This window comes from Cuculus canorus, chromosome 10 (genome assembly GCF_017976375.1).
Source record: "Cuculus canorus isolate bCucCan1 chromosome 10, bCucCan1.pri, whole genome shotgun sequence".
Taxonomy (NCBI): Eukaryota; Metazoa; Chordata; class Aves; order Cuculiformes; family Cuculidae; genus Cuculus; species Cuculus canorus.
The window spans coordinates 14,735,365-14,758,631 of NC_071410.1; the positions used below are offsets into that span (position 1 = coordinate 14,735,365).

The window sequence follows — 23,267 nt, forward strand, 5'->3', positions numbered from 1 at the left end:
TCAGAGTGCCTTACTTTCTTTACTTGTGTTGCTCAGTTTACAAGGGAACACGCAAGTCCCAGGAAGCCAGGATACCGTTTCTTTCAAGGCTGAACTCCTGAGAGCAGAAACAGTGATAGCAGGAAAAAAAAATAATTAAAGGTGAACTCTGGCAAATACTTCCAGGTCAATTTGTCCACACTTGCCAAGTGGGATTCTCTTCATGAGGGCAGCGATGCCAGGGGTGAGGGAGGTTACTTGCACTTGTCTCTGCCATTCCAACCGGGATGGCTTAAAGAGAGCTAGTGGGAGAGTCTGCAGAGATGAAGGAGGAGGACACAGAGCACAGGCTTTTTATTTCCATTTTGGTGTTGCCTAGTCCAGATCTTGCTGCTTTTAGGAACAATCTTGTTGACAACTCCCATAGCCTTTGCAATAAAGCCTCAAGCTAAGACAACAGCACATACTGTTCTTTAAGAACACACATGCCATGCCATGGTTACCAGCAGCAAAGAGCAAATAAACCCAAGGCTAAAATCAACTACTCTGTTGGCATTGGTTTTAACATGGGTAGAACTCCACCTCAAGGATGTACATTGACAATTCATCAATTTTATTGCCAGGGTCTTCTGACAGGTCCACGCTCCACTGACACTATGGGTGGGACTCCTGTCTAGCATTTGCTCTAAACACAGATTAAGGTGAATGCCGTAAATGCAGCCACTCTTACACGTACGCAGTCGCAACAAGTAGCTGGGAGCACCGCAGAGAAAGGCAAGTTCTTTAGCAGTAGAGAAATACTCCTCCTGATCAACAGATACAAAAGAAATCTGTAGTGTAAATGACTCGGCCGTGCTTCCTGCTGTACGAACACACTCGCCTGGCATTCAGATGAGCAGCCAAAGCCAGTGCTCCCACTCAGTGCTTCAGCTCTTTACACAAGTGACCTCCTCTTCCTCCCTCAAGAAGTCTGTCAGGCACTGCCATACAAAGTCTGCGAGCACTAGTGGAGTCGAAGTAAATGGATGTTTATTCTCCCTGGGGAAATATTTAAGAGAGTATTGAGATGTATTTACTGAAGATTTCACTAATTCAAATAAATCAAGTTAAAATTACAGACCAGACTGGCTACTGTCAGTTCTCTGAAAACCCTTTCCATTCAAAAAAAGCAAATAAAAATGGCAAGTACATTTGTCCTTTGCTTTTTGACTGGGAGCAGAGCTGACATTGACGTTGTGGTGAAAGACATTAGTATTTAACTACTTGAAGAAATTCACATTACCACAGTGTCCTTTTAAATTGCTGTACTTATGTTCGCCACATAAGTTGCCATTAGCAACTGTAAAAAACAAAAAAAAAACCCAACCCCTTATATTACTGTCTTGAACATAGCAATGGTTTATTGTACTAAAGTCTTTGGAGCTTTCTTCACTCAATATTTGAAATAAAATTAAAATGCCATCTCTGAAAAAGAACTACATCTTCCGAAGTACATATATCATTCACTGTAAAAATAGACTCTAAAAACTAATGCAGCTGACAAGTAATCTCTAAGTTTCATATCAAGAAGTAAAATAAGTCCTTGTCAGAATATTGACTTGCCCCTTAAACTTCACTTTCCAGCTTTTAAGCGAAACAAAAGGACATTGCTAAAATCCTTATACTGTAGTGATTTTGATTTCTCTGAAGCATGTGATAATTCCCGTTTGCCCTCCAACACTGTATTTCTTTTATTTTTGCATTTCACTTTCCCAAATTTGTACTACCATAGAGATCTAAAGGAGGAGGGTTTAGATGCTATATATTCACAGAGAAGCAAACATTTTATCTAGGACAAATCAAATGCTTTACGATAAGCTGTCATTAAATATTTAAGTAATGCTTCTCTAAAAATAAGTGAGTCCACCTGATGTTTAAAACAAAATGATATTTTACATGTCTGCTTTACTGTTTAAGAGAACATGTTTAACATCCAGACTTGGTGGACAGAGCTTTTCATTCAGTTAAACAACATACTACTGAAATACCAAACAACATGCTCATTCCTGAAACAGTCACAGTCATCATTAACACCTAATTAATTCTCATTTACCATACTCTTTATACAAGAGGATCAAATTAACAACTTGAACAGAGAAGAAAATGTCCATCTGATAGTACTGTAGTATTGAAGAAGGAACAGATAAGTCAGCAAGAAGATTGGAGGGTCCTGCTTCCCCTTCAGCTGAACATGTGACAGGATCCTGGTTAGATCACAGCATCATCAGTTTTCCCCGCTATGAACTGAGCAATCAACACCTCTTGGACTTGCAGGAACATAGGTTCAACCAGATTTGGTACAGATGCTCTGGTGCCCAATGTATGCAACATGCTTAAATAAACCCACCTAACCCTATCTGAGTAACACAAGAAAAAGAGAAGCTTCAGAGGATGGAGTAATTCCCCTGATCTCATTAAGAAATTCATATCTAAAAATTGAACTAGTCTCAAAACTTCCCCTTACAAAGTTCAACATTTATTGCCCTGCACCAGCACAAAAGCAGAACCTGTTGCCCGTGCTCCATCAGGCTACAACATCAATAATATCCTTTATGATACTTTAGTCAGTGGGACACAGCTCTTTAATAAATAACCACAGGTAAGGAACAAGATAACAGTGACAAGAAGTTGGCTCTGAATGGCAGAAAGTTGTTCACATCAAGGTCATCCAGCTAGGTGAGCTCACCAGTTTGGAAGATATACTTCCCTCATCAGTGCCAATACACCTCAGTAGAGAAATGTAGTTAACCATGCCTTCGGGAACGGGCTGAAATATTAATGAAGGGGGGTTTTCAGATCTGATTTTAAAGCACAAAATCCTACTGTACAGAGTTAAACATCCCTTTTCTCTTCCACAAGCATCCATTCCACCTGCAGAAATATTGCTTTAAGTTAAAGTTTAAAATAATATAGCTGACTGTCAGATTCCTCTGAACTTTTACTTATTTTCCTGGCAGTACTGATAAAAATATTCCTAGATTACCAGATCTTCCTGCTGAAGTTAGTTTTTCCTTGTCTCAGTTATCAGAACAGATCTTGGATTTCTATGTTTTTCTGCTTGTAAAAACCATTGTGTTCTTCTGGAACAGAGAGCCTAGATTTAGTTCAGTCATCGGATTCATTTTCCTAATGCATTCCAGGTCTCTGGAGACAGGTGGTTCAGGATGGAGAGAGACGAATATAGCTGCTTCTCCATGGAGCATTCTGTTGCCTCAGGTTTCCAAATCCAAATTAAGTAGTTAATGATTTATGTATACACTGAGCATTAGCATCTTTGTGCCACGTTAGTCATCAGATCACAAGTGGCTCTAAAGAGGCTTTACTCAAACAAATGAATACTAGGTTGAATGATTCAGCTTTCTTCATGTAAACAGTTCCAGCGCATTCACATTGATCACCGCTAAACGGCACAGAGGCAGTCACGGCAGTTGTAAAGTTAAAGAAAAAAAACCTCACTACTACAGAAACGGCAACAATTCCTTGGCTCTTCTTTAAGTACAAGTTTTATCGCATTGATATGTGTTTTTCCAGATGTATTATCCGAGGCTGCAAGCATCCACTGTAGGTAGCGTTCTTATTAAAACTTCCCCTGATGGTATCATGAAATTGCAGGACTGTCTCTCTCTCTCTATAGTTAACTTTCAGCTTCCGTAGTCACCAGACACCCTGAATCCGTACCCTCTAAATACATAACCAGAGATCAGCTACACTTACGCATGCATGCAAGTATCAGCGATTTTTTAAAAAGCAATTTCCTGGTGCAGAAATCCAACTCAGAATTTTTAAGCACTGAGTAGGCGATGCAGGGCAGTGGTGAATTCCTCATCCTCACTAAACCTTCTGGTTGTGCACAGTGCTCTTTAGGCCAAAGTTTCCTCTGAAGGTTGTTGGTTTGGGTTTTTTATTTCCTCAGATCCAATATGGAACATGAATCCTTTTATCACCTTAGCAATATACACAGATCAGCAAAAATACCAGAGCTACATCCGTGTTTGTAACTTAACATTTGCCAACCTTCAGTTAGAGGTGGCTTGTTCTGTGCATCCTAGGTTTTGTCTTGCTAAAAACATCTCTCTAGGGTCCTGAATAAAATCAACAAATCTTTGTCTAGGGAGTAATTAGATGGTTTTCTTTTCAGCACTGCCCTACATTCTGCAGTCTGTTATTTCATTTTGCTATTTCCTACGTATCAGAAAATGCGAGTTATACAGCACTTTCTGCCTTCTTTACTACATGGTGTAAAAATAGCTTAGATACAGAACAAGTACTTCCCCAATATCAGAAGGATCATCAGTACTACCCAATCGGGGCATATTTACTCCAGCCAAGCCTTTCTGGACTTCTGTCATGAAATGCAATATCCAGTTATCATAGCATTTATCATCCAGTTCCAGGTTTTGTTTCACAGGGAAACTTTTACAGTGTTTTGTATTCACACCCCATCCTCCTCCAGGCATGTTCACAGCTAGCACTTCTATTATTCTGAAGTATGGCACAAGTAAGACTCAAGACTCACCTTCAATCTTTTACTTTTGGTAACGAGCGGAGGCCCTGGTTAAGATTGTGGTGCTGCGATGCTGAGTGCAATAGAGCTTTACTTTCAACGCAGTAGCTGAAAAGTAAAGAGGAATAGCAACAAAGGACATTGCCAAGAGACAGAGCAAAAGAACAAGACATGAGATATTATGGACCTCCTTCCCAGACGCAGCACTCTGTTTGCTGGACCAGGGAGGCTGATCCTCACCTTTATCAAGTTGCTGAATAAGGGATGCTATCAAAAATAAATAAATCTTAACATGTTGATTCCTGTTCTTGAGCAACCCACGTCTCCGCAAAGAATAGTGCGGCTCCTTTCAAGGGGAAAGAGGTGCTACAAGGGTTTAGCTTTTCTTAACATAAAACAATGAAGAAAAGTTTTCTTAGAGACAACGAGTGCTGCTTTCCATAAAAACTCCTTAGCAGCGCGGTTTTAGAAAACCATTCTGATGGCATCCAACCAGAAATGGCAAAGCCAGGCATTCTAGTTATGAGCAGGAGTTGGGTTTACTCTGCAAACTGTAAAGCAAAATAGCCTCAAAAGTAGAGTCAAGAGGACTTGTTAATTTGCAGAGATAGATGGCCTTAAAAAGAAAAATTCAGAAGCAACTAGAATAATACTGGTATTCGAGATTAAATTAGTTTGTTTACAAGATCATTACTACAACGGTTTGGCTTGATCAAGTAGAATAATTAAATTTCAAGGAAGGGAATGGTTACTACCCAAAAAACCCATACTTTTTTTCTTTTCTTTGTCCATACTCTGCTTTAGGTAAACCAACATCACAAGGCCTTTAATAACAGTACTGTTCAGCTGTATTCCCCGTCCCACACTGACAACAAGGCAATTCTCTGAATGCAGAGAAGATAAATGGAGTTAATGCCACTAAACAAACATGACATTTTTGTTGTACTGTGATCATAGATGAGTCACTAAGTAAAATGATTAATCACAAATCAATGTTACTAGGCTCATTTAGAGATGATTCTTTCTTTGCAAAGCAGGTAGAAGCTCTAAATTTATAGGCTAATGCGTTTATTCTAGCTGTAGCAGTCTCGTTATTGGTCTTAAGCATCAGAGTATGCAGGAAATTTGTGCGCAATTAAGCTAAAGTGATGACCTCCTTATACACATTTTGGCACTTTTTTATCTGATAGTGTGTTGTGCAAATATATAAATGAATTGAAGCATTACATAGAAATTACAGCTAATGCAATACTAAGAAAAATAGACATACCAGAATTTTAATACATATGCCAATAAGGTATCCAAACCATAAATTATACTCATTTTATCAGTCTGCAAATGGGTTTATCAGTCCACAAATGGGTTTGTACTAAGATTTTAGACTGCTTCATTTTCGGTTGACTAACGCTTGTAACTTCTACAAACAGCTTTATGATCTAAATTGTTTCAGGAGGAAGTGCATGGATTTTTTGAGCAACATCTTTATAAGTCACAGACACACTGTGAATACTTTTATTGGGTAAATAAATTAATCTTATTTAAAATAGAGAGTAGAAAAGAATATATTCTTTTAAACTTCATAAAGGCTTGCCAGCATTAGAGTGTTGTTTTTCTCACCTTGGATTTAATGACATTAACAACTCACACAGACTCAGGCATGTATCTTTATCTTCCTACCCAACCTGTCAACAGAAATTGTTTCTGGAGTGATCACTTTCAACCTACAAAGAGCAATGTTCCAAATGATGCCCTACACGTCATAGGTCTTGGATCCCTGTACTACCAGACAGGGATTATTTAAAAGTAGAGTTGGCTGGATATCAAACATGATTTAAGAACATTAAATAAATACACAGCAATTTGATCAACTTTAGTGTTCAATTATGCTTTCAAAAGGGATCATTAGTTGAATAGAATAAATAAACTTGTGAAAGTCATACTCAGCACCATAATTCCCAAGTTCTGAGACCCTCCTAACAAACAATGTTTTTGCTCTGCTCAGTAGCTTTTGCAATGCTAGGAATCACATGGAAAACATGAGGTTTAAGCCAGGAGAGGAGTTAGATTTGCCACAATGCAGCAGTGTTGATGAACCAATGTGGTGGGGAGGTCCAAAAGCTGGTCTACCTTCTAACAGAGCAAAGAGGAATTGCCAAGCAGAACCATCCAAGACTTGCAAAGTCCTAAGCGAAAATAATCCACAGTAAATGCCAGGCAGCTCACGCTGCTCTTGCTAGAAACTACCAGCCAGGTAGTGGACAGCCCAATGATTTGACTTAGAAAAAAGGTCAAGTACAAGATGTGGTGTTATTAGAAGCATCCTGTTTTCTTGCAATGCCATAATGTAGCAATAAAGAGAAATATAGTGCATGTGTTTATGAAGTCCAGGATTTCACAAATACCATGCCAATGACATCAGTTCTTTGACACTGAAGGAAGAGCAGACAAGAATGCTGTGAAGGTGCACATTGCTGGGTCATAAGATTTGTATGATGGTGCTTCTGTGAAAAGAACTTAGAAATGAGAAAAGACATTCCATCTTTTCTACAGAGCATGGCCAATGCAAGGACCAGAAGTGTGTTTCCAGCAAGCTGTCTCAGATCACCCCGCAACTGCACACTCAGGGCCTGCTGACAGCAGTTTCCCAGCTGAACAAGTGTGTCTCTACTCCAGTAATGTGACAATTTTACAACAAAGATCTTATAAGCCATCACTGAGCAAAGATTTGTCTAAATAAATCTTTCACTTGATGACTAGAACTTGTATTCCCTTTTGCATTTTGCTTTTATGACAGCTACTGACACAAAAATAGGAGAGGATGACAGTCACGAGCATCTCTGCACAACCACATACGAGTGCTCAAAGCATTCCTAATTCTGTATATGACCATTAAAAGCTTCACTTCCAAGAATGAACCTGAGATGCCAGGGAGAACACGCCCCACGTGTTCTCTGCAATTATATGTGTTAGCAAGCTTTATTCAAAAGGTAGCAATAATTGTCTGTCAAGTAAAGAAAAAAAATCCTCTTAACTTCAGAACATCTCCCATTGAAGCAGCATTTTCCTTTGCTCCAAGGAAGCTCCAAAGCCCTATTTACAAGTTATTATTCAAAAAAAATAAAGGTAATCGAGCTACATCTCTCTCTTGCCTTCCAGGGACAAAAAGGTATCTGCATTATGAGACGTAGTGCATTAAAAGTTGGCTGCTTGTTTTCCATCGTCACCTAATATTTTCAACTGTGAAATTCTTGGCCCACAGTGAGGAAGGCTGAATTTGAAACAGAAACCAGGAAATTTAAAGCAGCAATACAGTGTGCATACAGAAGTTAACACTAAACAGGAAAATACTTCCATCTTCCAATTGCAATAAGCAGCATCAGGCAGGAATTAGCAATCACCACAAACAGAATAATTTTTTTTCCCTGTCACTGAAAAGGTTATAATTGTAAAACTAACTCTTCACAGACACATTCCTCCTCCAAAACCATCACAAGACATGAAAATCCCCCTAATATGATTTGAATTGGACGTAGCTGCATAAAGGAAAGTGTTTGTGGCAAAGCTGCGTTGGCAGCTGCAGGCTCACAGGCAAGGAAGGTGACTGCAGCACTCCCTCTAGTGCCAACACACACAGGTGAGCCAGGCACCTTCCGCTAAAATCACAGGGAAGTCCTGGTCAAACTCCAAATCTCATCTACACCATCTTTCTCCAAGAAATAGAGTAGCAGTACAGCAGGCACTTCAACTGAAATAGCATTAGAAAGACTCTAAATGAATTATCACACTTACGCCTCAGGAACGTGGACTACGTTATGAGAAACAAGTTTTTACACCAGTGATGCTGCTGAGCACAAGTCACTGCAGTAGGTAGAAAACAGCATGAAATGAGGTCTTAGATCAGAAATTGAATTTAAATTCAAATCCACATCTCAGCACCAGAGAAACCATTTACAAGTGATGAATGTTCTGGAGGGAGGTGAAAAGAATGCTCATTTCTATCTGGTAGGACACAGGATACTTGGGAGCACATACAAAGCAGTTGAGGAAACGAAACTCTAATTATTTCAGTACTGGAAAATGTTCAGGCCAGTAGTAAGAGAGGGGTGAGGACAGCAAGATCACAGCAATGCCCTCTTTCTCTACCAATTTAGTAAAGTAGGTTTATCAATTTGTTTTGCCAGTGTGGAAATCTTGTTCCAGCTTGTGCCTTAGCAGCTTTTGGCCATCAAGTGAGACTTTCTCATTGCAGAGAAATGCTTGAGAGATAAATGAAGAAATGTTTAAGGAGAGATAATAAAAGATCCATAACCCGCAGTGTTTAGTTCTGCCTGCATGACCTCACTTGACAGATAAGGCAGCTGCTTGCCAGGAGGTATCATTATTCATCCACCCAACTGCCACCTCAGTAATGAACTGCTGCAACAAGACTTACTGGGAAAGTTCAGAAGTCCAAAGCACAGCAGCTCAGCTCACTGGGATCCTGCCAGTCAGAAAGCATAAGCAACTTCCCTGCAACTCCAAGGTGCCATCCAGGGAGCAAGACGTCCTTACCACACGCGACCACCACAACAGGCCAAGGTCCTTCACAATATTTTGATTTGTTTTGCTGCAAATCACACTGCACTGTCAATCACCTTTAGGCAAAAACAGACAAAAAGCACAAGTAGGTTGTTGAAGTGGAGGCAAAGCGACACAAGAGCAGCAGCTTCCGCAGTTACATTGTGCTGCTTCCCAGTTGCAGACTCCATAACAATTAAAGGTCTCTGACAGTGCCAAGACTTGCCGTGACACGCACCGTTTCTGCCTACATCTGTCTCTCTCCGTCCGCCAATATCTACAGAAACAGTCTGGGATGGCAACATGTGGTTGATTTTAACTTCCGTAACTGTTTGACAAGAATCAACTTCCATAAGCATTTGATGAGCTTCAGCAGGGATGGACAAGGCAGTTTAGATTCTTGAGATGCTGCAAGAGGCTTTCTGAACACTGAGGAACACGTACTTAGGCCAGTTATTCCCTTCTCAGGTTCTCAGAATTTTTCTGCTGGATTTCAAGAGGAAAAAGGACTTTCTGTCATATTAGACCTGAAACTTCAGTATTGCACAAGGCAGCTTTGGTTCAGGGACAATACAGAATATGCAGGCTGGCAAGTGAGCTTCACAGCAGCCTACTCAAACACTGGTGATTGCAAAGCCATTGTCACTGCCGTGTCTTTGCCGGTGCTGTATGACTTGGTGTGCATCACTGCAGCTTCTGGAGTCCTCGAGCAGACCAGCTTCTGCTGTAGCAAAGGACATCTGGATTTACAACAGCGTACCTGCATGATGTAAGAGCATGGTAGGGTGCCAGCATGTAAGTCTTATTAGGAATTTTGAACATCACAGGACAGGTGGTGGTTTGACAGCTATGGGTACAGAGGGTGACAGCAGAAGACCATTCAGAGTTGGCAACAGAAGTGAGACTTCCTATGCCCACAGCTAGGTAATACGCAGCACATATATAAAAAATACTCTGGCACAGAAATCAAAACTTTCAGTACAAGATTTGGGGTTATATCATTCACGACAAATAACTGCTTTCCTATGAAACAATTCAAGTCAGATTTTGTTGATAACAAACAGCACTTGTTTAAGGAGGGACTGGTTTGATCTCTGTCACAAAGAACACTTAACATGTGCCACTTTATTTGTACTTTCTGCCTAAACAGTGAGTAAGCAAGCCTAGACATGCATCCCTCTGCTCTGAAGAAGATACCACATATAGTTTCATCATCTTTGCTATGTCATCAATTTTAATTCCAACCTGTACTTCAATAAGCACATAACTGTTTTCAAATACAATGAAAACTTGAAGTCAACCGCATTCGCCACCAGCATTGCAGCTTTCAGTAAATCCTTCACAACTTCAGAAAAATCTCTATAAACATTGTGGAAAGTAGATACAGAATGTACAGAGAACCGTTTTCTATACAAAAGTGCATTTTAGCAATACAATTAGCAGAGAACTTGGGGGGCAACTCAATTTAAGCAGTACCATATACACGCTATCTATACACCCTTCTCTCCCCCAGAAAAGAAAAAACATCACAAGCCCCCAATTCTACTTTGCTTTGGTTATGAACTATATTCAAGGCTTCAACATTACAATTTTGTTATTAAACTGAAGAATTTATCTGGAATTTGGAAACATTTTAAAGTTAGCCAGATAATAGCAAGCAAGTGTGATCAATCAGAATTAATAGTCAAAATAAATAAGCTTTGACTATTACTAGGATTTGCCCTTGGTAGATTAATAAAATATCTTTGCAATCCTTAAATGGGAAATTGCATGTTGACTTGTCTTTTCTAGGCCCAAGAACTGCAAGATGAGTAAGCCAAGGAATATTAAACCAACAGATCTAACAACATTTGCCATGAAAATCTGGCTTCTAAGAATGAACTTCAAGAGTCCCCGAAAACAATTAGATTTATTAATATTTATAGACCAATGCATCAACTCATTTCAAAACCCAAGGAGTGTTAGGAGAAAATAAATGGCTTCAAGCCATTCAGCATAGATGAACAGTAAATATTGCGATTTTATAATGTTTCTATATTCTATTTGCACTCTGATGTAAATGCATATGAATAAGTTCAAGCAGGTTGGTTGGTTTGTTTTAACGCCAGAGAATGATCTTCACAGGTTTCAAACCACAATATGAGAATTAAAAGCAAAGCCCAGAAAAAGTCCTGCAAAGACTTTTCCAGGTCTTCTTAGTAAGCACCCCATATTGAGTATATTATAAACATCTTTTAAACAGTTTCCCAGATAAAGAAAAATAGATATCTTAACAAAGAATGACATTAGATACACACACAAAGGTTAGACAGGTTTGTTAGGCAGCTAGCTTTCTTCCTCATATGTAAAATCATACTAGAAAAAAAATGTTCTCTATTCTTTATAGTCCTATTGCAATCGGACTTTCAGTGCTCCTTCTAAGCCTTTTTAGAGAAAAAGTGACCATGGAAGCAAACTGTTAACATTACAGAGTGTAAGTTGATTTCATATTACAGTGGGTACAAAGCACCTAGAGATACAGCTTCAGTCCCATGGAGCCATACAACTATGAGCTTTTTCCAGTTTGTCTGTTTTGCTTTTAAGCTTGACATTTTTTATCTATGAATAAAAAGAAGCTATTTAACTCTTTTTAAAAAACACACTAATAAGGTTGCATGTTTTTAGCAGTCTGTTACTCTTCTTTATTTGTACTCAATAACCTGTAGATAACTTCCAGTGAAACAAAGCAGTAGACCCAATGGCCAACACTTGAATCAGCAAGACCAGGTTTAACCAATATTCCAACTAATTGAATAATGTCACAGGTATCCAATACAAATTCATAGAATCATAGAATCATTTAGGTTGGAAAAGACCTTTAAGATCATCAAGTCCAACTGTAAACCTAACACTGCCCGCTCCACCACTAAACCATGTCTCTAAGCACCATATCTACACGTCTTTTAAATACCTCCAGGGATGGCGACTCCACCGCCTCCCCAGGTAAGCACACAGCATAATGCAAGGAAATACAAGAATCTGACAAAATTACCTCATTTCTCCATGAAATGAGGGTGTCATTAGAACTAAGGAAAATGTGGGGAAAAAAAAAGGGGGAGGGGCACCCAAACACATAGAAGGATGAGAGAACACTTGAATCCCACAGCTACTTCAGGCCTGATTCTCTGAGATGCCAGGTGGCTGGCAAATAAAACATTCAAGTGAGCCAGAGATTATTCTGTATTCAGAATTTTGTATTCCTAAATTGTAATGATCCTGGGACTATAGGATTACAGAGCTATAAATTATTATCATGGAATCCCTGGAAATCACTCTCTTCTATCGTTTTAACTGTCACACAAGGGACTGAAGTACCCAGCTGGAGAGGACATACCACAATCATCTACTGTGGCACGCAAGAACCTTTCATCCAATGTAACAGATGAGCAACTTGACCCATCGAATCACCTGGATTATCTATAATTACATGCTCACACTAAGATCAAGACGGAAACACTATTCTCCCTCATTTCACGATCTCTGGAAGCTAGTAGACAGGTGACCAAAAAGAACTGTTCCTCATCAAAATCAGGGATCTTCTATCAACAAACTCTGAAGGATTTAAACTATGAAAATCTGCTGAAAAAATATGAAGTGACACACTTTCATGCTCCACCATGCTGAGACATTGCACCTATTTATTTCAGTGTCTCAATTCTCTACAGTATTAAGCGTGCATTTCTCTTTCGGAGAAAAAAAAAAATCGCATCTCAAAGTCACTGCAGAAAATAAAAGATGTACAGAACTGTGACAGTATACACACAGTGAAATGTTTCATGATGAATTCACCCATTACAGCCACGGTAAGTTGCAAGAGTTCAACAACTGCTCCCTGAAATTAGTTGAACTTACATTAATTCAATTTTTTCTTCTAGCCAAAACACTTAAAAGAAGCTCTAGATTTACTTAATCTAAATTCTGAGTAACTTGGATACTACTGAAACTTTTTTGGTATTGTTTCTACAGGAGGAAAGGAGACATCAACCACCTCAGTGGAGTGCAAGAAAATACCAACAGGTAGTAGTCACTTCTGGCTAGCAGCTAAATAACTGGCCGTATGGGAGCTACCACTCGAGTTAAAAATGATATTACACATTAATCAGACAGTGGCCAAGTTTGGGTACCTGTTGTCTAGCACCAGGAATAGAGACTAGTAGTTCACACATACTAGTTTGACTATGGACCTCGTTTATGTCTTATTGAAGCCCTTTCAGAGGCCACTGTTTAGGTATTTTTCTAGTCAGTTTATCTTGAGTCTTCAAAGAATGTCTCTTCTGAAAGAAAAACACTTCAGCTGTCAAGGCTAGTAAGTCTGTGCAGGACATGCAAAATGAAAGCAAGTAGTGCTAAAAGAAGATGGTCATGCAATTCTGCAGGACTGGGCTATATCCTGCAATTACAGGCAGCCAAGACCACACTAAACTGCCAAACTCTTGAATTCATAAGGGAAAAACGAAAGTAATGAAGTACCACAATAAAGAAAAAATACTTGTAAAACTCAGAAAATACTTCTATCATCTTTTAAGTTTCACATTGAAATTCAGAAGTAACATTTTTATCTCTGCTGGGGGGGAGGAGTGCTGTAACAAGTAGTTCCAAGATAAAGACCAAAGTCACCTTAACTAGGAAACAGGTTAAAACTACTTTTACCTCCCAGCCTGAAAGCCACATTTTTTTTTAAGCTCATTTTCCTAGGAAGAGAAATTTCAAAAGCAGACGGACAGCAAAAGAATTCTGAAACATATAATGGTGGAACAACTCACATAGAAGACATCCTCAGCTAAACATACAATTAAAAAGCACAGCTGCATTAATTAAGATCTCTTTGCCAACAACAAGAACCTATTTAGATATGCTTCTGGAGGAAAAAAAAAGCCACCAAAGTTGTGTTCCAGTTGTTTGCACTTCAGTTTCCAGCAGTATTTTTAACTGTTGTAAGTAGTGTCCTAGACAACTTAATTGCAGATTAGTGTACTTCAGTACATAAAGATTTTTTTATTTGAATCTCTTAATAGCAATATTGGGGATGTACTGGTCAACCATTAGTAACATACTATATGATATTGAGCAGCAAAAGACTAAGCCTGCAAGTTTGGGTTTTTTTAATTCTAATTGCTTTCTAAAGAACTACATTACGAGGCATTATTTCTGTCACAAATTCCCTGCATTAGAAGTCCTGCTTCTTGTTTTCTGTGTAGTTTGGAGTTAAATTGTAACCTCTAGAAAAGGATTTAGCACAGTACTTCGAATTTGTATGATCCAAGAGCAAGACTGAAGAAAGCCCTATAGAACTGAAAATATTTTCCTCACGCTAAACAATCTTCCAATAACAGGAAAGGAAGACAGAACGAGCCAAGTGTAATATTAACTTTGAGTTGGAAAAAACAAAAAAGCTGAAGCACAGTAATGCATGCTTAGTGTCATCGAAAAGCAACTTTAGACTTGTCTCACAAGTAAGCTGGCATGTCAGTCAAGTTGAAATGTCCTTAACATTGTATCCATTCAGCAGCTTTTCAGCAGCCAGGTAAGTTTCTGAAGCCTTTGTTTCAAAATTAGTCCCAAAAAGGTGAAGTTACTCAATAAGTAGACCTTCTTACCAAAATGACGCTTGAGAAAAGATCTGGCTTGTACTGTTAGCACTAATCAACATTTGGTCAAGAAATATATGTAAACAATAAGGATAATACATTTAAGGCTTAGAAAGAACACTGATAAAATTCACCCCTGTCACATCAAAACATCCACATCTCCTTCGTGGTCTTCCTCAGTCACTTTTAACGAGAGCACTTCTTCATTAAGAAATAATCCACTCAGTCTTTCCTTACGAGCTTGTCTTTGTTCTTTCAGCTGTCTCTTGCGTAAGGCCTTTTGCTGTAGTTTCCGTTGCTTGGAACGTTTCTGTCGAAATACAGGAGAAAAAATAAGGCTTTGTTCTGTAGATTAGAAATCACCTTCAAAACTGGCAAATATAAATTAACCTCTAAAACAATGCCTGCTCTGAAAAATAACTAAATTGAATTCTCAGAGGTGGTGCAAACATACACCCAAAATTGTATTTTTGCACTCAAAATTTTATCTAATGTTATAATATCAAGACCATTTACCATATCTGAGTTATGAGGCACATCACCCTGTGACGTTGCAGAGCTCAGTCTTTGATTGGAATCACAGAATCATAGAATGGTTTGGGTTGGAAGGGACCTTAAAGATCACCCAGTTCCAACCCTACTGCCATGGGCAAGGAAGAATCTTTATTGCAGGGAAAATGTTACAGTCCTATAATACAATCTGAGATGTCAAAGAGCAAACAGGAATTGCTCCTCTCCTCCACACTTGAAATTGAAATTATGGACACAGGACAAGTGCCACAGTACTACTGTAACTGAAATAAGCTTCCATAGGTCACTTCTCACCAAGTAATCTCATGAGACATGTTGAAAGAATAAACTGAAGAAGATTCAAAAAGCTTGATGGAACTTCTAGTTGGTAAAGACCAACCAAGACAGTCTTTACTATCCAGATATTATGCCTAGATTAGATTGATCTATCTTCAATAATTTTTTTTTGGTAAAACTGTGTTCATTCGAAGAATTAAGTTAGAGGCATAAACCCTTCTACCCCCACTCACCTTATTCTAAACAAAAGTAATGAGAAGATATACTACATATGAACATCAGGCATTCACTCAAAGAGAAGTGATGAGAAGAGCACAAGTTTAAATTCCTTACAGTCAGAGGAAATGGTCAGCATTCGTTTAGCTAGATAACTTCAGCAGATCCTCAGTAACTAAACATGCTCCTTCACTACAAACACCCCAGTTAAGATCACACAGGCAACCCTAACAAGTTAGACAGCTTAACACACAGGTACATAATTAGAAACTTTACTTTTGAATCCCGGATTCTTTCTGCAGCACTTGTGGATAAATTACTATCGCTGTGTGCCCGACTCATGTTGGCACTTGAGTTTGAAGCGGAGTTTGCCACACTAGAACCACTGCTGCTTGCTGAGCTGACCATGCTGGCGCTGCTGCTGCTGGCACTGGCACCGCTCACACCACTGGTACTTGCACAACTGTAGCTACTCCTCTTCCAGCCTTCCCTTGCAGACCGTTGACGAGGTCCATGTTCCTTGATATAGTTTCTCACCTTTAGAAAAGAGGCAGCAGAATTACTAAAGCCTGATAAATACTGTACTGAGATATTCCTTTTCATGGAAAAAACACAATTTGCCTATTAATAATGATCAAGTTATTGCATCACTTCAGTTAGTCTTTCTAAAACATATTGCTGTTGCTGCTTAAAACCCCAAGCCACCTGGGCAGTCATCAAGAGAACTTAACTAAGTCAATACTAACTTAATTGTGGAAGAATAAGAACCAAGTAACAGTCTGGGACTTTTTCTCCTCTCCCAGCCTCAGATTTTTTACTACCTAATAGTAAGTCATAATAATAACACCAAACAGGAATATTTGGTTACTGAACTAAGTTTTTTACCTAATGTATCAAACCCCTTTAATTTGCTAGGTATATTCAAACAAAAGCAGCTGTAAGGAATGCAGTTATTTTCCACTTTAGGATGATACTTATAAAATATTTGAAATATGAAATAGGCCAAGCCTGTAAGAGCAGTGAATGTTTTCCATTTTCAATCTCTGTCCTCATCACAATCACAAATATGAAGTAACACTGAGGAGTTCAGCTTGTTTGGATACTGCAAGTTTTCCCAACAACAGAACAAAGACAAAGAGAAAAGTAGCTCCCATCTACCAAACCAACCAGATTCCCTTCTTCATTACAATTTGTATATAGTAACACCTTTAAAAAGCATTGTTCTATGTCCGTCTTTTACATTAAATTCATGTGTTTCCCCAACAAATTCCAATCCTTCAGAGTTTTAAATGTTAGTTTATGCTCAGTGAGCACATAGAGATCCTCAACCAGTTGATGAAGTGGAATAAGCTTTCTCATAAGCTGTATGGGGGCCTGCAGCTCAACTCACTACACAGACACCAGTTTAGGCTTAATACATATTGAGAGTATATAACCACAGTCTGCCATATAAAGGTTTAAATACACATGCTTTTGAACTCTATTTTCTCTCACAGACAATACTGTTCTCTAGTGTAGCTCCCTATATCTAATTATGCATAAAAATTGATCACAACTCCATAATAGATTTTGCAATACATATCAGATGCTGAAACCCCAAAGTCATACATACAAACCTTAACTCACCTGCTTTAGTTTTTCATCTGTGAGACAGTTCAATTCAATAATGAATTCACTATCTGTAGGTGAGATCTGAGCAGCAGGATCAATAATTTTAATAATATCAAGTTGCTCTCGAAGGCCCATCTCTGTACTGACTTTGCGACTCAAATATTCAATATATTCGACCTAGGAACCAAAGCAAGGCAGGTCATTTTGAAGTATTATTGATTCTAAGTGAGTGACAATAAAAAAGAAAGAAGGACTGACAGAATAAAATGGGCTCAAGTGTCACATTCCCTACAATTCTAGTCTCATCGAGTATCCTCAAAAACTCAGGGTAAAAACTTGAGTAGACGTCAAACTGCCTAGTACAGACACAAAAGAAGTCGTCTTAGTTTCAGCAGCCAGGTAGTACTGCACAGGTCTACATTTACACATACAGCAATCGGTGTGTCTTTTAAGACGTGGCACTAATTAGAAGTTTATATTACAGTTCTCATACAGGAAAAAAGTCAATTTCACCTGTTCATCATTTGTCATTGCGCTCCATGGAAGTTCATCAAGATTCCTGTGCTTGTTTTTCTTTTTCGGAAGCAGACAAGGAGAGCTTGGAATACTAGGTATAACATCAGAAAGTACATCACTCCCACTTGTAATGTCGCTGCCAGGCAACTTGTAATACACAAGAGAAAGAACAAAGCATTAGTATACAGTAGGCAGACTTTAAGTCATTCTAGCGCTAATAACAATTCAAAACATATTCAACAATTCAACATCAAATTAGCCAAGCATGGCTTACATATGTACTTTTAACAACTTCTTAATAATCACTCATAACCCTGCAGTACTCCTTTGAATCTTCCAACAAACTGCAAGTGCAAACTCAATTCAAACTAGTCTCTTTAAATCCTTTCTTTAAAAAGCTGCAGTTAGGTAAACAGCAGAACGATGTACCATTTTAACTATTGCCTTTCTCCATCAGTGTAAATTTTCGATTACAATCCAAACCTAAATCTAAACTGCCCATTTTAAAGCATAAATCTAGTTTAAGGAATATCATCCAAAGCAGGTTTGTAATTTACACCACACCCCATAATTACACAAGACAACTCACTTAAAATCACTGTCATTTTCCTGGAAGCAACTGCAGAACTTCAGCAAGCTTCATTTATACAACTGACGTGTAATTTCTGAACGCACTTGCAGTTTCAGTGCGACAGTTGGATTACTCATGCTCAGATTCTGCCAGATAACACCATAAAGAGCTACAAAGAAATTTTTCAAAAATTCTGCAAGTCCAATCAAGTACGTCTCTTAAGACAAAGAATAATTTAAGAAGCTAGTTACTAATCAAACATACTGTCAGCTAACCAAGACATGGGAAACAGATGAGTTTATCAGTCAATTAAAATTTCACAACTCAAGGAAGCTCTGAATCTTTGTCATCCAGTCTAAGTTATTCCTACAGGCTGCATTGTAACCTGCAATACAATACACCTAGCGACTGGCAGTCTGATTAAAACAGTCAGAAATCTAGGCTTATTTCAGTTATCTTAAGTTCATTTGCATCTCCTGGAACAGGATTCGTACTTCCTTGAAATCAGTGTTTTCAGTCCTTATACTACACTTAGTACACGCTTTGACTAAGCTTTATAAAATAAACTCAAAAGCTTTCATCAATATATTCTGAAGTACCTTGTTCACTATTTCAAGGTTATGCATATGTTCACAGTTCATTTAATTTTATAATATAAAAAGTTAATTAAATTCTATAATATATAAAGAGATTTGCCTACCACAATTAAAAAGCTGCTGAACAAAGACAGCTACCACAAAGCAGAGATACCTGACCAGGGCTGTGTTCAATACAGACTAGGAAAAAACAAGGACATGATTCACCTTCACACTTCTCCCATCCTGGTGAGACAAAGTGAGCTCTGTAAGAGCTATCTGGAAGCAGACATCTAGAACCAGACTGTATTAGCAGGGCAGATCCTCAGTACAAAAGATCTCCAAGATTGTGGCTACAAAACATCTGGTCACTAAAAACAAACTACCATAATATGCAAGTATCCCTCTTTCAGAAGCTGACCTTCAGCCTCTCCTCCAGATTACTCTCAACCCTCCCAGCACTTTACAGTCTAAACAAAATTCTGCATGTACATCGGAACTGGTTTACCTGCCATTCAAACTCACTGTCAGACCAGTCCCAGTACGTGCTGATAGAAGAGGAGACATCACTGCAGACGCTGCCCTCAGGGAACAGATCAAAAGAGGTGAACTCCTGGTCATCCAACAGAGAGTAGCAGTCATCCTGATCACCCACTGAAACCGATGAGAACAGCTCCTCACTGCACTCTGAGCTGGCTACACTGGTTCCACAAGACGTCAAGTTCCACCTGCAAAACAGGACAAAACAAATAGAAAACAGCAAACATATTGGCATCACCTGTCTTGAAAAATGCTTAGTTCTTTTAAGCCTATCTTCATCTTTCTTGTCAGTAACATTAAACATCAATTTTATTGAAATAAGATGTAACCATGTAAATGGAAGTATTCTATTTTAAAATAATTTTAAAAGTTCATAAACAACAACAAAGGGAATTTAGTGTTAAAAATGGCAAGATAAAAGTCCACATACAGTCAGTATAAAAACACCTTTATTTTAATACACTAACTGCTTCCACCCCAGGGCCATGATTGCTCTAGTGTGTAAATTGTCTCCTTTTATCTCGGTTGGTTGGTTTTTCTAATAAACTGAAGTAAAAATACAATTTCCCATATGCTGGGATATTTAAACTTCCATGTAAATTGAAACAGGCAATACCAAGACGTAAATCAATTGGACTTCAGGACAAATAGGAGTCAAAAAGAAATTCTAGGTTGATAATCCCACACAAAACTAAGGCTTAATAAGGAAAGACATTATGGATATACCCAAGGCTCCATTATTCGCTACTTTCAACTCTGAATGCCAAAACCAATGGGAATGCTGTCGGAATGAGACAGCACACAATGGGAAAGTGAATTAAGTGAAAAAATTACTGTGCCAAAACTAAACAATTTTCTCCCTCATAACTGCATTTAAAAGGCTAGTTAACGCTCTTGCTAAAGAAAAGCAATGGAGGAATGAAACTCCACAGAACAGGTTTCTTACTCCAATGAAAGCAAGCTAGAACTTAAAAAGCTCATAAAATCAGTCTCCATATCTGAATTCATTCTACATATTGGCGAAAAGTAGGTCGAAACAACTATGAGTCAGCACAGCACTGCAATATAGCCAAAATAATTTGAAAAGGGCTTCTAAAATGCAGCACACAAACCCACGCAATCAACTCCTGTTCCACTAGCCTATGCACTTCGGCTTGGCTAATGAGAAAAACATTCCTCTATTCAACTGCAAAAGCTGAGGAACACCATCACCCAGAAAGGCTGGTCCTCGGTGTCATTATTTAAGCTGCATACCAGGCTGGCTATATACATTTGTGATGGACTCACTCCCACATCTATTCGGTCAGCAGTGAATTTATGCAATGTTAAAGATATTTCAAAAACTTTTCTTTTAGCAGACTCGGGTGATCTTGCCCTCCCCCTCATTTCTGCATCTCTTATACACATGCAACGTTTTATTGTTACAGGCTTTTGTGGGCAGGGCAATCCACTGGTATAGAGAAGAATACAAGCATGGTGATGCAGCATGCCTTTGAACATCACTATAGTTCCGGTATTCATGAAATACTGATGAAAGGAAAGATAGAGGACAAAGTTTCTAGGCCCATCAAAACACAGGGTGAGGTACCAGGTCTCTACCACCAACCAACTGTGCACAGGTACTCCAGGTAAGCAGTATCAACGCAGGTATAGGCAGTCAGACCTCACCTTCCCAAATACCTAGGAGGGATGCTGTACTTGCTGGGGTGAACTGGATTAACAAGAAGTTGGAATACATTAAAATTACTCATAACTTTAAAAAATAGAAAGCCTCGTGCAAACACCACAGAACGCGCCATGCATCTGCGATGGCTTAGTCAGTGCAAGACAGGGCATGCCCTTTGCCCAGAGAAGTTAAATACACACCTCAGATGCCTGTGTAACAAATCTGGGCTCATAAAACGAGCAAGCCTGAATAACACACTCAGGAAGTGAAAGTCAATACAAAGAGAAAATTAACTAAATGCAAATTCAGTGAACATCACACATAAGTTTTACCAATATGCTACAAATACATCTTACTGTCCATGTCACAAGTGGGTCTGAAAATATAACAACTACATCACGAAAGCACGGCATATTAGATCAAGGGTCTTCAAGCTGAATCATTAAAGAATCTATAACTAACAGCTTGCCTCTGTGAACAACACTTCTAAAGTATAATTTCCCTAACTTCATATAAATTAAGTTGAAAGAGTTTGTTATTATCCAGTCTTCACTGTGGTGTAGTAGAGACACTAATAACTAGTGAAAGTACCTTGCTACTCTAGAACAGGAACTAAAACTGTCCGACATGTAGAAATCTGATATCCCGCAAATTGTTCTCAAAGAAAAGCTATTGCTATATCTGAGTTTAATGCTATACATAAATAGTAGCAGAATCAGGCTCTTTCGTAAGCAGGAATGTTCAAGGTAGATTTTCTAAGCTCAAGTGGAATTTCTCTGTAGAGCAGCATTTGCATTCTTAGAACAGACATTTTCTACAAGTTACAGACAGAATGCTTAGCCTTTAATTAGCAGCATTGGATGGAAATGTTTCTGCAGGAATCGCTGTAGTCACTGAGTCATCTGACTCATCCTGAACTTCTCCAGGTTTGCCGAGTGTCCATGCCAGGCCTGCTTTTAATCCTGATGAACGCACTGCTCTCCAGCTGCATATCCTACAGTGCCCACAACTCTGTCTAGAGACACTAGGAAAAGAATAAATACCTGCCAAACTGCAACCAAGCTCTCACTGATGAGCCCCTGTGGTGTTACAAGCCAAAAGCAAGCTCAGCTCCCTACCAGGGTGATGTCACCCAGGCAGAGCTGTGAGCAGCCAACCTAGATCCCCCACGGCCCACACTGGGCCAGGGAGCAGCAAGAGCAGACGGGGGCACCATGGCATGGACTCTGTAACACCCTGGCACGAGCAACCCCAGCCCCACTGCCTCAGAGCAGCCCTCAGCCTCTCAGACATGAGCAGCCCCGCGACCTCCCCGAGGCACGGGCAGTGCCTGAAGGGGGCGCCTACAAGAAAACTGGGGAGAGACTTTTTACAAAGGCATGTAGTGATAGGACTAGGGGCAATGGCCATAAGTTGCAGATTTAGATTAGACATAAGGAGAAAATTCTTCACGATGAGAGTGGTGAGGCCCTGGCACAGGTTGCCCAGGGAAGCTGTGGCTGCTCCATCTCTGGAGATGTTCAAGGCCAGGTTCGATGGGCCTTGGGCAGCCTGAGCCAGTGGGACGCGTCCCTGCCCATGGCAGGGGGTTGGAACTGGAGAATCTTTAAGGTGCCTTCCAACCCAAACTATCCTAAGAGTCTATGACTCAAGACACGAGCAGCCCAAGGTCAGACCTGTTGGAGTGGAAGCGGTGGAGCGGGTCGGTGCGGTGGCAGGAGGAGAGCTGGCAGCCGAAGTCGCTGACGTCCAGGCAGCCCTCCTCGCTCAGGCTCAAGCTGCCGCCCCGCGGCGGGTGCTGGTGCGAGAGCAGCGGGCACGGCTCCTCGGGGGCCAGGAACTTCTCGTACGGCTCCTCAGTCATGGCTGCAGAAGCAGCAACGAGGAGAGGGCGAGGGCGAACGCCTCAGGAAAGCAGCGGCCGAGACGCCGCCATCACCGCCCGCACCGGGATGCGCCTCAGCCTCCGGCCGGCGCGCGCTGCTTCCGGCGCCGGCCCCTACTTCCGGTAAAGTGCCCCCTGCCTGCCGGAGGGCGGACCCTGCGGGCGGGGCTACGG

General features: G+C 39.8%; 1 protein-coding gene across 1 annotated transcript; it reads right to left on the reverse strand.

Annotated features, from left to right (window-relative positions):
• Nucleotides 1–5,052: 5,052 nt before the first annotated feature.
• Nucleotides 5,053–23,110, reverse strand: FAM199X (family with sequence similarity 199, X-linked). Its single transcript, XM_009566335.2, has 6 exons — nucleotides 22,885–23,110; nucleotides 19,511–19,730; nucleotides 17,854–18,003; nucleotides 17,356–17,517; nucleotides 16,006–16,266; nucleotides 5,053–15,016 (listed from the first exon to the last, which is right to left on the reverse strand). Exons 1-6 carry the CDS (start codon nucleotides 23,070–23,072, stop codon nucleotides 14,846–14,848), a joined length of 1,152 nt encoding a protein of 383 aa, XP_009564630.2. The 5' UTR covers nucleotides 23,073–23,110; the 3' UTR covers nucleotides 5,053–14,845.
• Nucleotides 23,111–23,267: the final 157 nt, after the last annotated feature.